General features: G+C 38.2%; 1 protein-coding gene across 4 annotated transcripts in view; it reads right to left on the bottom strand.

The window, feature by feature from the left end:
• Nucleotides 1-2,526: 2,526 nt before the first annotated feature.
• LOC103464556 (SLIT-ROBO Rho GTPase-activating protein 3-like) overlaps nt 2,527-14,599 on the bottom strand; it is a 39,288-nt gene continuing 27,215 nt past the window's right edge. The window contains exons 12-22 of one of the 4 annotated variants that reach the window (XM_008408734.2): nt 12,602-12,704; nt 10,716-10,776; nt 10,155-10,232; nt 9,701-9,835; nt 9,492-9,597; nt 9,187-9,414; nt 8,692-8,765; nt 8,376-8,556; nt 7,232-7,378; nt 6,251-6,599; nt 2,527-5,678 (exon numbers count right to left, since the gene is read on the bottom strand). In XM_008408734.2, the coding sequence (XP_008406956.1) occupies nt 5,214-5,678; nt 6,251-6,599; nt 7,232-7,378; nt 8,376-8,556; nt 8,692-8,765; nt 9,187-9,414; nt 9,492-9,597; nt 9,701-9,835; nt 10,155-10,232; nt 10,716-10,776; nt 12,602-12,704 (1,927 nt within the window). In that variant the 3' untranslated portion in view covers nt 2,527-5,213. Of the gene's footprint in view, nt 5,679-6,250; nt 6,600-7,231; nt 7,379-8,375; nt 8,557-8,691; nt 8,766-9,186; nt 9,415-9,491; nt 9,598-9,700; nt 9,836-10,154; nt 10,233-10,715; nt 10,777-11,119; nt 11,151-12,601; nt 12,705-14,599 lie in introns of all 4 variants that reach the window. The other 3 variants (XM_008408735.2, XM_008408736.2, XM_008408737.2) reach the window with 3 other exon arrangements.

The following is a 14,599-nucleotide window of genomic DNA, read 5'->3' as shown; positions in this document are numbered from 1 at the left end:
TATGAGAGAGAGATAATTTGTATATATATATATCTCCCCCCTCTTCATGATATAAACGTCTTTGTCAGTAATATTTGATTTGATTTGTAAACAAGTTTGAGTCAATTTATCTCTTTTTAAGACTTACGGTCTTAAAGAAGTACCGGTATGACACAGCATTCAAACTGTGTCAGTTTCAACCTAAACAATGTAGTTAAGTAAACATATTAATGCATTTTCTCAGCACTAGGAGGATGGTGGCCTTAACCTTCATCGATCCTTCTGTGTCCCTCTCTACTGTGCTTCAGGTTTCCTAGAGCAACCTTTTCATTCACAGGCTGGTGTTGATGTGCAAACTGTGGTTAACAGATGGAGACATTTACCAAACCTAGCTGGTGTCTTCCCAGACGGCCACATGGGAACGCTCAGAAACACGAAGCACACATTTACACATCTGTCTACCAATGTCGCTAACAAACTTCAGCTTTATGTAAAGTTGCCACCTGACAACAGTAGATATTTATAACTCCTCTCTTAGGCAGATGTTTGTGAATATAATAAAAAAAAAAAACTACTTTGTGTTTTCTGTCACAAATATATTTCAGAAAAGCTTATTTAGTTTGTGGTTTTAACATGACAAAATGTAAAAAAGGTTTCATGTGTATGATCTACAAAGCAAACATATAAATTACATGTATGTTTTTGTACAGAGTGTAATATGGTCTCAGAATAACTAATCAAATACATGCGAATGTACTTACATGTTTATCTTCATAACCCCAGTACCATGCCGTTTTCTGATATTGATTGATGGTTCTCACCTCATATCTGCCTCAAACCTGCTGCTGGCCTTACTAATCATATCACAGCACTAATGAAAAAGCCTTTTGAACAAAGAGGCCACAGCCAGACGGCCGGCTGCTAATGTACAAGTAGCCTGTTCCCTCTTCCCTGAGCCATTCAGGCCTGGTTCCAAGTGTTAATCTAGTTACATTCTCACTTAAGTCCCAATAAACAAACCTAACTGAATTAAAGGTGATCGTGGGGGCCGGTCATGCCAAAAAAAAAAAGAAAAAAAGAAACCGAAACAAACAAACAAAAAACCTTTTAAACTACTCCTGATAAGGTTATGGAAAGTGAAACAGCTGCCGGTTTTAGTTTTGAAGAGGAAATCAAACATAAAGCATCCATTGTATTATGTTTGCATAGTCACACTGCCTCAGAGCGGAGGCTGATTTGCTGCTGAAAGGTTTGCAACATTGCATTTCCAAAACAGTGACCGGTAAGAACAAGGAAGCAGCTAAAGAACTGAAGCAATAAATTGTAAAACCTAATCAATCTTCTCTTTTTTTAACATAACTTTTGTTCAGATAAGCTTGAAATCTTCCCATTCACATGGAGATTTTGCATATCTGCTACAGGAAATGAGTCCTGCATCATGTTTAAAAAAAACCACTGGGAATGAACTGAGCTTTTCCTCTACTAGGGGGGGAAATTAATGTGAAGTAAAACAGCTGACATGATTTTGTTTCCGTCTTATTTCCAGTTCTTTTTAAAAAATTTATCTTGTGATCCTCTGGGGGTTTACTGGCCTACTTTAAGGAAGAAAAAAAAATCAAGAAAGCAGGTGCATGTGTTTTCAGAGTGCATACTCATAGCTACATTTATACGGTTTTGGTTTAATCACACCAGGCTTCTGGCAAGCAAATACAAATAAAGAAGCATCAGGGATCTTCACATAGACTGAGTTTTAGCACAATTATACAATTTAGTGGGCATCTGGATCAGCTTACTGCAGCTTCAAGTCAAAATTTGTTCTTCTTGTATTTGCCAAATGATTGCAATGTAAAATATCAAATGCAGATTTATATATTTTTGTATATTTACTTTGTTTGGGAGGAAAAACACTTGGAGTTTTAATGCTTCACAGGTTTATAACCAAACTTGGTGAATAGATTTTAGGTTCTAAAGTCCAAAGAGCTATGACATGGCCTTTTTTAAGTGCTGTCATTTTTAAGGAACCAAAATACTAATGGGTAAAATGTTAAAATTAAAATCACTGCATTAAATAAACATTGCAGTATGTTTAATATTTTTTTTTTTCTTTAGAAAATCAAACATGAGGAAAAACTGCATTTTCCTCTTTCCATACATTTCCAGATCTGGAAAGCGATAAACAAAAATTTCCAACTCACTCCATACAATTAGGAACTTTAAGATTCTTCAATACTTGATCAAATCAACTTAATTTTGTTACAAGTTTTACTTTGACAATGCCTCTCTACCCAGCAGCCATGTGAAATAAGCTGTACAACAATAAATCTCAATTATAAACTGATAATTATTTTAACACAAAACCTACAAATTGCAGAAAATGCATGCAAGTTCAGTTTTTATTTTGGCCGGCAGGTGGCACTAAAATGTCCTTTTTAAATTAATGAATTGCATTGTACTATTGGGGAACAATAAATGTATCTTTCAAATCAATAACACACACAGAGAAGCTCAACATGATGTTAAGAACACAAAGATACACAGGAGCCTTGCTCAATGCTTGAGACTTTTTCAGTTTATTGTTCAGGTAATATCTGTGCAAGGATAAGAATTACAAAAATCTACACATTACACATAATACATATATACTGTATATATCTTGTTCCTATGATACAATGTTATATTTACAAGCAATATTTAGCAGTAGGCGTTAAGTCATCCCATCTTATGTACCTTTTACACTTTAAAGAGATGTCGATCCACCCTCTGGAGGAGGGGGCAACACATGTCATCAAGAGAAAGCAACAGTAACAGCCTGCAAAGATCCAATACAACCTGGACAAGTTTGTTTCTAGTGCAGCTTCAGGGTGAAGACACAGAACCTACAAACAGCTCAGCTCCATGTGGTTTATTAGTGCTTCAGTCAACTGAATTGTGCAAGTGTCTTACTTGTTTTAGAGGTAACACAGCTAATAATGTGGTAAAAAGAGATAAGGATATTGTTTCTTGAATAAAACTATACTTTGCTTCATCCTTTGTTGTCACAGAAATGATCACGAAAGCTAGAATGTAACGCTAACGCTTCATGTCTTGTGCACCACTGTAACTTGGTCTATACTGCCCCCGTCTGGACAGTTCTGAAATTGACAGATGGAGAATGAAATAAAGCAGTAAAGATGAGATGATAAAATTTGTCTTCTATTAAAAAAAAAAAGACATTCAAAACACACTACAATGTCCACTGCAAAAGTAATTTTATCCCCGTGAACTTTTTTTTTTTTTTTGCCACATTGCAACCACAAATTTGTGTAATTAGTTGGAGTATGATATAAATAACCAACACGGAAAAGTGTGTATTTTTCTATTCTGTTCCGTTTATTCCGATGTCTCAAAATAATATCCAGTGCAGTGAACGACTTTTAGAATCACCAATTTAGAAAACAGCCCGTCTGTGTCATTAAAACTCACTAAAAACCTCATTTTTTCTAGGAAAATATAATGAACAAGCAGCATCAAGTAGACCAAGGAACACATCAGATTACAGAAATTATTAGGTCAAGGCTATAAAAACAAATCCCAAGCTTTGAACTGCTTTGCTGGAAACTGCAATCCAAGCAAGTGGAGCATTAAACCAAGAGGTCCATTGTAACTCTGGAGTAGCAACAAAGATCCAATAGGTTAACATGACAATTTGTTAGCCTTGCACTTAACAAATCTGGTCTCAAAGGGATAGAAGAAGAAGAAATCCACTGCTGAAAAAAAGGCTGAAAGAAGTAGAAGCCCTCTAGGAAACATGTGAAAGTATGCCCCGTGGTTACATTAGACCAAAACTGAAATGCTCTGAAAAAAGGTCCGAGTGCAGTAAAATTACCACCACACATCACAATGAACAGTTCATCCACGTTGTAGCATGGTTTCTTTAGTTGGGGCAGCAAAGCCAGTCTGAATTGATATAAATCCAATTTAGAACCAGCTGAAAAACCTGAACTTTACCCTTCATATAGCCTCAGATGAAGCGATTGAGTCAGGTGTTTTCCAAGGAAGAATATTCAAAGAGGCAAACGACTTGAAGCTAAAGTCGTTTAGCTTCAAGTCGGCAAATTTATGTAACGGTTTTCATACTCTTCTTTGTATACAATTCTGAAAAAAAACATGTATACTTTTTCTTCCACTTTTTAACAAAGCATAACTTTGTGTTGGTTTATTCCAAAATAAAAAAAAATCTCCCCAATAATCACACAACGTTGTGGTATGCGGATGTAACATGAAGATGTGAAAAAGTACAAGGGGTTTGAACACTTTTGCAAAATACTGTATTTATCAAATGTCAGGATATTTTTTATAAAAATGGCACAATGAGGTGGAGGAATGGTACTGATGCTGCCGATTCCCGTACTGTAAACTAAAGCAGCACCACAAGTTGGGATCACAACAGTGCGTGGAGCCATTTTGTCACATTTGTGCTTTATTTGGCCGTCAGTTCCAGCCAAAACCCTGCGCTGCCGCGAGTTTCACCAGAACCTGCAGCGTTTCCCAGATTTTTGAAAACTGTAACAAATATATCTGAATGTGTATAATTTCCAAATGCTATATGCTTTGAAGCTGTTGTCAAGGCAAATACGACAGTTTTAATTCCCACAGAAGCAACATTCTGTGTTCATCAGAAGAGCTGCAGCTTGAGGCAGCGGATATCGTCCTTCAGTCATGCTGTCTTCCTATATTGTTCCAAAGTGGGACAGTTTTCTCAACATTAACCTCTCTCCATCAACGTAAGTGATTCTGAAGGAAATATTCAAACACAAGACCCCCAGCACAGTCTGGATGTCTACATGGTAAGTGCTGTAGTATTCCCGTAAGTGTTTCATGGTAATGGAGCAGGAAACTAGATACAAAGCACAAGCTCACAGCATCTCTGTAATCTAATATTGTTTCAGCGAGACGTTTCATATCTCGGTAAACAGACATATTCTCCAGTGCATCTCTTTATTCCAGCTTTATATGAACTCTATTAAGTAATTTTTATAGTTTTAATTCCTATTTCTGTGTAATATAGTCACTGTTAAACAGTACAGTCACTTGCTTCCAGGCGGTGTGAGCAGAAACCAGAAGCAGCAAATCGTACCTTGTACAAGATTAGTGGGGAAATATTTGGACAAATTGGGTGTTTGTTATTGGTATAAAGACGATGTGCTGATATCATTCATTATCCACATAGTTCTTGACAGCTGGCAGATTTGGAGCTACATGTTACCCTGTTTGTCTGAGGATGAAGAGGACGTGGACGGCGATGGGGAGGGCGCTTTAGGAAACACCCTTTCAGTGGGGGTGATGCCTGGACTGCCCAGACCAGAAGAGCTGGAGCTGCTGGAGCGGTGCGGTCCCTGGCCAGGTCCGATCACCGGAGCTGGCCGCACAGGCCTGACCGGCGGGGGCCTTAGAGGCGCGTTCGGTCTGCGTGACGACAGAGCTGGTTTGAAAGTGGTCATGGTCTCGGAGGAGGAGCTGCTGCTGCTACGCCGCTGGGCTGCGTCCGGGTCCCTGATCACCATGGTGTGCAGGGGGCTGGCAGACATTTCCTGGGCAGCACCGGGGTGCTTGAGGGGCTCCAGGGTGTCCAGGACAACATCGGGGGCATGTTTGGCTACATTCTGCCGCTCCAGCTCTCGCAATTCATGCAGGGCTGTATTCATGGTTTTCTCTATGTCCTGACAAAGACAAGAAGAAAAATCTGTTTATTTTTATGAAAATCAACAAACCAGAAAAAGAAGTAACTACATTTCTATTTTTTTTTTTTCTAAAGAGGGGTGTTACACACAATTGACTTTTTTGAGTTTTAAATCATGTAGTAATGTCATTTCCTCATCAAAAACATAGCTTTGAACCACACTCCAGGTAACAGTTAAGATGAAACTTATATAAATAATAGAATGCTATTTACTAAATGTATTGCAACTTAACATTCCCTCTAAAACAATCCTATAATTCAAAATGTAAACATTTGCCACAGCTTTTCTTTTTTTTATAATGGCTAACCACTAGCACTTAACTTTCATTCTACAATGCAAGTCAATAGATATAGTATCTTTTATTCAGCTCTATTTTCTAATTTATCCTTCCACCCATTCATTCACATGGGTGAAAAAACTGCTTTAAATGAGATTTCTTACAACCAGCATTATCCAATTAAGCATTTCCCAGAAGCCTCTAAGTATTACGCATGTGCAATACAGTTAACAACACAGCAACAACAAAAAAAAAAAAAGTGAGTTGACTCAACTGCACTTCGATAACTCGTTGCGGCCCTCACCTCCGCGAGCGCCTCGGCCTCCATGGCTTTATGGTCCCCTAAACTGGCGTGCCGCGTCGTGCTCGGTGATGACCGTTGAGAGTGACTCTCGACAAACGCCTTCCTATCGGGATGGTTGATGGAGCCAGAGCTGCCGAACGTGGTGAGACGGCGCTTCTCCGGGCTGTCGGCGTGGGCCCTGCTGACGGCGATCTTGTGCGGGCTGCAGGGGCGCGGCATCACCCTGGGCGGCTGGTCAGCAGCCCTGGTGGGGCTGAGGCCGTCAGCACCGTTGTTCCTGTGGCGGGGAACTGCGGCTCCATCTGATCGCACTCTTACCCTGACACAATGGGATAATTAAGGAGAGAAATTAACTTCTTTGTGTTACACGGTATGTCATTTTTTTCACTTATGATCATATATTATTTACTCATGCCATTTTACTTGGAGCTTCCATACGGCTTTCGTATAAAAATTCCAGCCTTTCACGAGGATGCAGGTTTGCAGGACTATCAAGCCAATTTGTTCATTTTATCATATATTATGCAGTAAAGCCCACTGTAAAGTTGTGATAGATACTTCTTAAGTGGGCTGGCTTTAAGTAACCTGAGGACAAAAAAAACAAGGAAGGAAGGATGGAAAGAATGAAGGAAATGGAAATAAGAATGACACTATGAAGAGATGTAGGAAAAGGATGGAAAGAAATAAGGGTGCGAAGACCAAAGAAGGAAGGAAAAGACAACATAGGAAAGAACAAAAGCTTATGATGATGGAAAGGCGCAATTAAGAAAAGGAGCACAGAAAAAAGGAACGATGGAAGGAAGGTAACAACATTAAGACAACAGAGATAATAAGTCTGGAACAACAAATATTTCCCTCCTCTGATATAGTTTTTTTCCAGATCCTGAAAATACTGACCTCAAATTTCAGACTATTCCAGAAGGTGGAGGTACCTCGTCTAATAAACCTCACCTTCCTAATGCAGGTCCAAACCGGTTCTCAGCAGCCTGGTCACAAGGAGACTGATGCTCATTTCTTGACGACGTCCTGTCATCATAGTGAGATCCACTGCTGGTCTCACTTTCTGTCCTCTGAATACTGTCTGAGAAAGCATCATCCCTGTGAAACGAGTAATAAATCTTCATGATTATTTTCTTTTTTTAGTGAAGTTTTCACATTGCTTAATCAATTTTAAAGGACTACTGGGTCTTGAAACACCCAGAGAACTCATAATAATCCAACATAAGCATTTAATCTCCAAAGTGAATCTATGTTTCCACATTACAAATGAACCGATCATGTACCCAACCTAATTCAGTTTGCTCAATAATGTAGCTTTGATTAAGTTACATGTTGGGAGATAAAGCTTTGGTTTTCAACGATAAATGGCTGGAAGTGAAAGCAACACTATTTGAACACTGACTTGTCTAATTATAAATTCTTCCTTCTAATTTTTTATTCTTTTTTCTGTAACTAAAATTGGAAAAGAAGTAAGAAATGCAGAGCGACAGAGATGGGTCTTAAGCAAGACTTTTCTATTAAACAAAAGTTTGCAAACATGAATTTCCAAAAAATAAAACTTCACTTCACAAATTAAACTGCTATGGATGTTGATCTGTACATGTCCATCCCAATAAATGAATTTAATCCAAACGTTTTACTTGTTACTTTTATGACCATATTAACATCGTGCTTCTCTGAATTAAACCTCTGTAGGGTATTTTCATCAACAAGATAAGAGACACCAGAGCCAACAATGCAGATGCGCGAACGGCTGCTATTAAAACAACCCGGGCCTCATTAACAACTCAGCAGATGTCCAAGCTCGCATGCTAAGAGTAGGCAATGTAGAATGCAAATGTATTTATTCAAAAAATAAATAAATAAAATAAACATATTGAATAAGAATATTCATCTTATGCAATATTCTGTGGATTTTCTGTAGCTGTAGCCTATGAGAATCAAAATGTATTGAAAGAAAAAAAACACTTGAATAATTATAATCGTTTCATTTATTATAAAATGTGTTACAGATTTTGACATGATGGCCATTTATTTAGTTAATGCACCTGAATGTTGTTATTTTTACACCATAAAACCAACAAATCAAGCTTACATGTCTTGCACTACAATGTACTGATGCGGGATCAGCCCATCCACGCCGTTGTGCCGGCCCTCCCACCAATCCGCAGACGCTCTCATGTAGAGCAGCAGAGACGCTCCCTTCTTAAAGGACAGCTCCCTCGAACTTCGCCCCACGTAGTCGAACTTGGCGATGGCCTCGATTGGCTCGAACTCTGCAGGAGTCGACACATGAAAGAGTTCTATATATATATATATATATATATAAAACAAATGTCATTATTTTCACAGTAAGCTGGAAATGTCACAGCTGGGATCTTGACAGCGCATCGATTGCGCGTGTATCTGACCTTCATCACTTGTGTTTGGCCCGGTCCCGTTGTCGATCTCGTCAAGAGCTCCTGGCTCACTGTGAGGGCTTTCACTGTGCAAGCAAAAAGAAATGCAAAGAATCAGGAAAAAAAAGAGAGAAAAGAATCCCATATATGTAAAAAATACATTATTCTAAGCTTTTAGGGCTTTAATAGTTAGATCACATGCAGGTTTGCTCCTTTAGTCTGAAATCTGATTTGCAGATTTAAGCTGCAGGTAAACTGAGATGTAAATTCAACAAATGTGTCTGACACATAACTATAACTATGTTCTATAACAACCAAATGTAACTTTTTCTGTCTTTAATTTAAGATCAGATTTAAATTCACAACTTGGTTTGTTTTTGACAACAAGGTTTTGTTTATGTGTCTGCACTTTTTACGCAAAGAATAAGATCTGGTGTTTGTGAGACTCTAATGTTTAACCTGTTACACATGTTTGGGCTTTAAGATGCTCGATTTCTGTGCACCTACCAGTACTCTTCACCTCCTGCCATGCATTTTTCATAGACCGGTCCTTCCAACTCCCGCTGGCTCGGAAAGATGGCCTCGTGGTGGATAATGATGGTCTTGATGACCTCGTTAACGTGTACTTGGCAAGCCACGGGGTCCTTGTCGTCCGGTATGGGCATCAGCGTGGGGCCGAAGCAGATAGCCAGATTGTAGGGGTCCATCATGTTCTCGTCGCTGTACTGGGAAAGACTTGAAGAGATGGCGGCGTTTATTAAAACAGTAACAATTATCTAGCTTATTTTAGCTGCTGCTGTGAAGGAACTCACTGATTGAGGAAAGCAAACAGGTATCTCATGACGATGATCACGGGCCGCTGTAGGGTCACAATTATCTGCTGGAGATGATGAGCTCTTTCACCACCAGAATCAAGTTCTGGGGAAAATGGATAAATAAACAGACCGCACATGAAACCATTTCAGTGACCAACTGGATAGTTCAGTGCATTTCGGATGGTTTCTCCTGTAATGAGACTAACTGGTGGTGGAGATGAAGTCGAGGAAACGTTCTTCGGGGAAAAGCGGGTTTTCCAGCCCTCGGAAGTAGAGCTTGAGGACGCCTGCCACGGAGTTGATGTCATGATCCGTCTGATCGTCCACTAGTGGATCTTCTCCTGCAGATGAACCGAACTCTTAATCCTCTAATTACCCATTCATTGGAGCCGCTTTCATCTAATATGGCTCTGATGCAATCTTATATGTACGTCAAATTAGAGCACCATAACGCAATTATTCTTGCTCATTTATTATTATTTCAGGATGCTATGTTTTATGCATTAGGTGGTTTACATGTCCATTACAAGCGCTACAAGCGACTTGCAGCCCTCTTAATTGCACTTTAGAGTCCTGTGAGAGTTACAGTGGCTTTTCAGGTGGGCAAAACGTAATTTAAAATCGATCAAGGGGAGATATGGAGGCAACCTGGGGACTAACCTCTTTCAAATGCATTCTTAATGTCATTGACTTCGACCTGAGATCCTGGAACCCGAAATATGCCTTGTTGCTGAAGACCTGTGGATGGATAAAACCGTTGAGGTGAAAAGAGGGAGGTATCAATATAAACGCTACTTAAAAATAGCACAGGTACTGTTAAATTACAAATAAATGTGGACAAATATAACAATAATAAAATGTGATGTATTTTGAAAGAGGGATGCAGAATTTTAGCTTGAATAGACTTGCAAAAAACTATCAAAAAGCAACAGACCAACTTTGGTCAAAAAACGAAAAATCTATTTTTATGATGTTTTTATGATAAATGAAAACATAACTCATTGTATCAACCTCAGTCAAATGACCTGCTCAGGGAAAGCTTAAATGCCTTGGAGTTCATAATATATTTGGTTGTTGGTGACTTTGTGAACGCACTTCAAGTGAATGAACATCCATTTCATAAAACGCCAATAAAAAAAATAAAAAAAAGGAAAATGAAACTATCGCATTTGCAGAAACTGCACTTTAATCTCTTTACGATGGAGAGAACTTGAAACTTACCGTACAGATTGATGTATCGAATGCAGCTCTCAACCACCACTGGTATAGGCTGCCCTGAATCCTACATGAAGAAATACATCAGTGACTGGAGGTATGTAAACAACAGTAACAGGTTATAAATTAATATGGAGGAACTCTAAATAAAATCGTATTAATTTATAATATTTGTAGGATATTATAATCATTAACATCTAAATTAACATAAAACTAAATAAGTTATGGTAAGTGTATCAAATACACAGTACATGTCACAGAATATATCTGAACAAGAATATGTACCAACCAACATATAGCATTTTAAAACAAAAAAGCATTTTTACAAGAACAGGGAAAGAATGCAGAGAAACGTCAGCAAGCAAACAAAACCCACAGTGACTATCCCACCCTGCTTAAAGACAAAGTACCTGACTCCTGGCACGGACATTTCTTCTTCCCCTGGGCAGAGAGCAGTAAGGCATGGAGAGACAGAGCAGAAGGAACAACAACCACAAAGAATTAGAAAGAGACGAAGAGGCAGATCTTAACAGAGGCCTGGCCTGAGAGAGCAGCCAAAGCTTCAGCGCCTTGTGGGTGAGAGACAGGAGGACACGGCCTGAGGGAGGAGGGTGAGGAAGGGGAAGTTGCCGTTGCAGAGCATTGGCAGGGATCCTACAAATTTTTTCCATTTCAAATTTGTACACTTATTCATACTCGTTTTCTAGAAATATGTTTTGGCATGCCATCTGACAACAAAACACCAATAAATCCTGATTGATGGATTTATCTCCATCAATCAGGAAACACAGCAGTGGAACTGACAAAGGGCTATTGTGTTGCTTTTTAGACATCTGGACCAATTAGGGGCAGTTAAAATGTATTCTTAATATAAAAATCTACACTACAATATCCTAAATCGAAACAAAGATCATCTATAAATCACAACTTGTGAGAAGTCATTTCACCACATCAAGAAATTTCGATTCTTTGTTTTTCGCATCCCAGCTGAACACAAAACAAGAATGGACGAGTTTATTTATTTCACTGTTTTTGCAACTAAAAACAGTGAAATAGTCCATTTACTTATTTCTGAATGACTGTGTGCTTTGTAAGCAATGTGACACAAACTCAACTTATGTTGTGGCAAGTCAAATACATAAGTCAATGTAACAATACTCTTGTTTTCTTAAAATTCTGAATTGTATCTTTTAAAAATATTATGTTTTATATAAAACAATAAGATATCATGTCTGGAATGTGTGGTTTTCTTTAAACCCAGTTTTTACTTTCCATACTTGTCCAGATTTTCAAAATCATACCATACAATTTCAGACCTTTCAAGAACAGAAACCCTGCATCGGGTTTGGATACATGCCTGCTAGAAAGACATTTTGGTTCAAGTTTTGTCTAATTTTTATAAAGGACTCGATCAGTTTTATTGTTACCCTAATAAAAGTGGCTATTAGCGTATTTACGCTTTGCTAAGGAAGAACCAGCATTATCTGTGGTCGAAATGTGTTTTTGATAAATTTAGTAGCTGATTAAGCAGCGATTTCATATTGATGCTGTTGTTGTGGGGCGCTGCTGCAGAAGCCAAGAAAATATGCCCATGTGTTTATTAGCATAGCCAACTGGCCCGCATAAAGCCAAATTAATTCAGTGTCTGCTAGCCGGAGGCTCACAAGACTAAGAATATAAAACAACTCGTCTTCCACATCACGTTTTTAATTGCTTTAAGACCGAAGACAATGCATTGAGCAAGAGGAAAGTGCATGAGCGAAACAACGTTTGAATAAGAGAGCGGTCACAAGCAAAAAGACGTCCCTCCTCCCCAGCACCACTACCACCAAAGGGCAGCCAGTGGGACAGCTGAGCTCATGGAGAAACAAAGGGCACAGATGGGCTGATACCTGAATGAAGGCCTCCATATTGCCGTTAAACAGCTTACGGTTAAAAATGGAACGAGGTCTACACTTCCGCATTCTCTGGGGTTTAGGGGGAAGAGTGGGGGGCCTGGGGAGATGGCAGGGATTACAGTGTTGAATGATAATAGTAAAAAAAAATACATCATGCATGTAAAAGTACCCACATATTTTTGAAAACATTTTTCATATCATATATTTAAATGCATCCAAATGATCTTAAGCAGAAATTTGATGATTAAAAATGAACATAATTAATTATTAATTACAACTTTATTATAATGAAGATAAAATAACCATTTACACTTCAAGCACTTGCACTAAACTGAAAAGTATTGGAACTGGAGAGACTTTAATTCAGTAACTTTACAAATAATTGTGTGACGATAAAAAAATTATGACAATACTGGTGTTTTAGTGATTGCTTTCATCGGTTATTCTGAGAATAGAAAGATTGCTCATAATATTTCAATAAAAATATTAAGGGTAGAACGCTATATTAGCTGTCAAACATGGTGGTTGTATCATCGTCCTCTGAGTTGTTTTGTCGACAGTGCAACAATGAATGATTTAACAGAATAATGGAGAACGTGGACTACTCTAAGATGGTCAGCATTTTTTTAGACCTTCAACTAGACAAGTTTGGATCTGAACACTGCGATGCATTTTAAATGGCCAATGATGCATGAGAACTGCTTGTGGAGTTACCATGGTAACATTAAGCAACCTTGATCCACAATATGCTTTTGTGCTTTTTATCAACATGCAACATGTTTTTTCTGAGACAAATTCTAAAAAAGCTATTTTTTATTAAATGCAAATATACTTCACTAACTAACTCAGATGCATTTTGACATATTTTTCACATTTTGCCCATTTTGCCCTGCAGCTAAGAAAAAGAACAGTTGGGTTATTTGTTTTTTTTTTTCCCCAATTTATCAAAATCTGGCAAAGTGTATCCCAACGGTTTCACATTAAAGTTTGATCATGTGAATAACAGTTTCAAATACTAAAGAAATTTAGAAAATAAGATATAATTACTTAAAAAAATGGAAGCCTCTGATCAGTTTTACTTCCTTTCTGATGCAAACTTATAACATTACTTCTACTCAATGGCACTGCGTAGTTATTTCTGTTTAGTATCTTTTATCTTGTGTCTTTTTAAGAAGACCAACAGTAAATGAAATTTTCATATTATTAATATTACCCATTTGCTACTCATTTCCGTTTTTCACTTAGTACTGAGTGTAAAGATCTTTTCATACTTCAACATTTCAAACTATGAGTTAACATTGGCATCAATTCCATGCAAATGATGAGCGTGTGCAAGCGGTCATCTTTAGAAAAGTTGGCTATCCTCTGAAAGCTTCAGTGTTTTGCATGCCAAGAAACCAAAGCAAAAGAACGTGGCACATTGTGGTTTTACTAGCTGCTTGAGGTTTTCTGTCTTTCTGCTTCTGCTGCATGCACAGCTGAGGTAAACTAACAGGATGTTTAGTGTTGCCTAAACCCGCAGCACACGGTCTCACGACAGAGACATTCGTACTTTTCATTTAACATTTAACGTGAATCAACATAAAGAAGCAGACCTGAAATATCAGCTGGGTTTTCTTTAATACAGACTATTTAGATGTTACAGTGGATCGAAAGCATGCTCGTTTTACTAGAACTTGTTCACACCGTCACATTGCAGCAACAGGTGTCAACATACTTTTGGGGGTTTTATGTGATAGACCACATTAGTGCTGCGAAGTGGAAAATAATAAATGTGTTGTTTTCAATTGTATGTAAAGATAAAGATCTAAAAAGTGTGCCAGGCATTTACAGACGTCATATTGCAAGCTTTCACTGCATAAACATCTACAAGTCTTTTCATGTTTCTTTCTACTAGCTTAAACATCAAGACACTTGGAAAATGTTGCTTATTCTCTTTGTAAAGCAGGTCGGAGTCAGTCAGACTGCATGGAGAGTGTATGTGCAAATCAT

The sequence above is a fragment of the Poecilia reticulata genome, linkage group LG5 (assembly GCF_000633615.1).
Source record: "Poecilia reticulata strain Guanapo linkage group LG5, Guppy_female_1.0+MT, whole genome shotgun sequence".
Lineage (NCBI taxonomy): Eukaryota > Metazoa > Chordata > Actinopteri > Cyprinodontiformes > Poeciliidae > Poecilia > Poecilia reticulata.
Note: the sequence above shows the minus strand (reverse complement) of the source record. Positions and strands in the feature narration are given on the sequence as shown.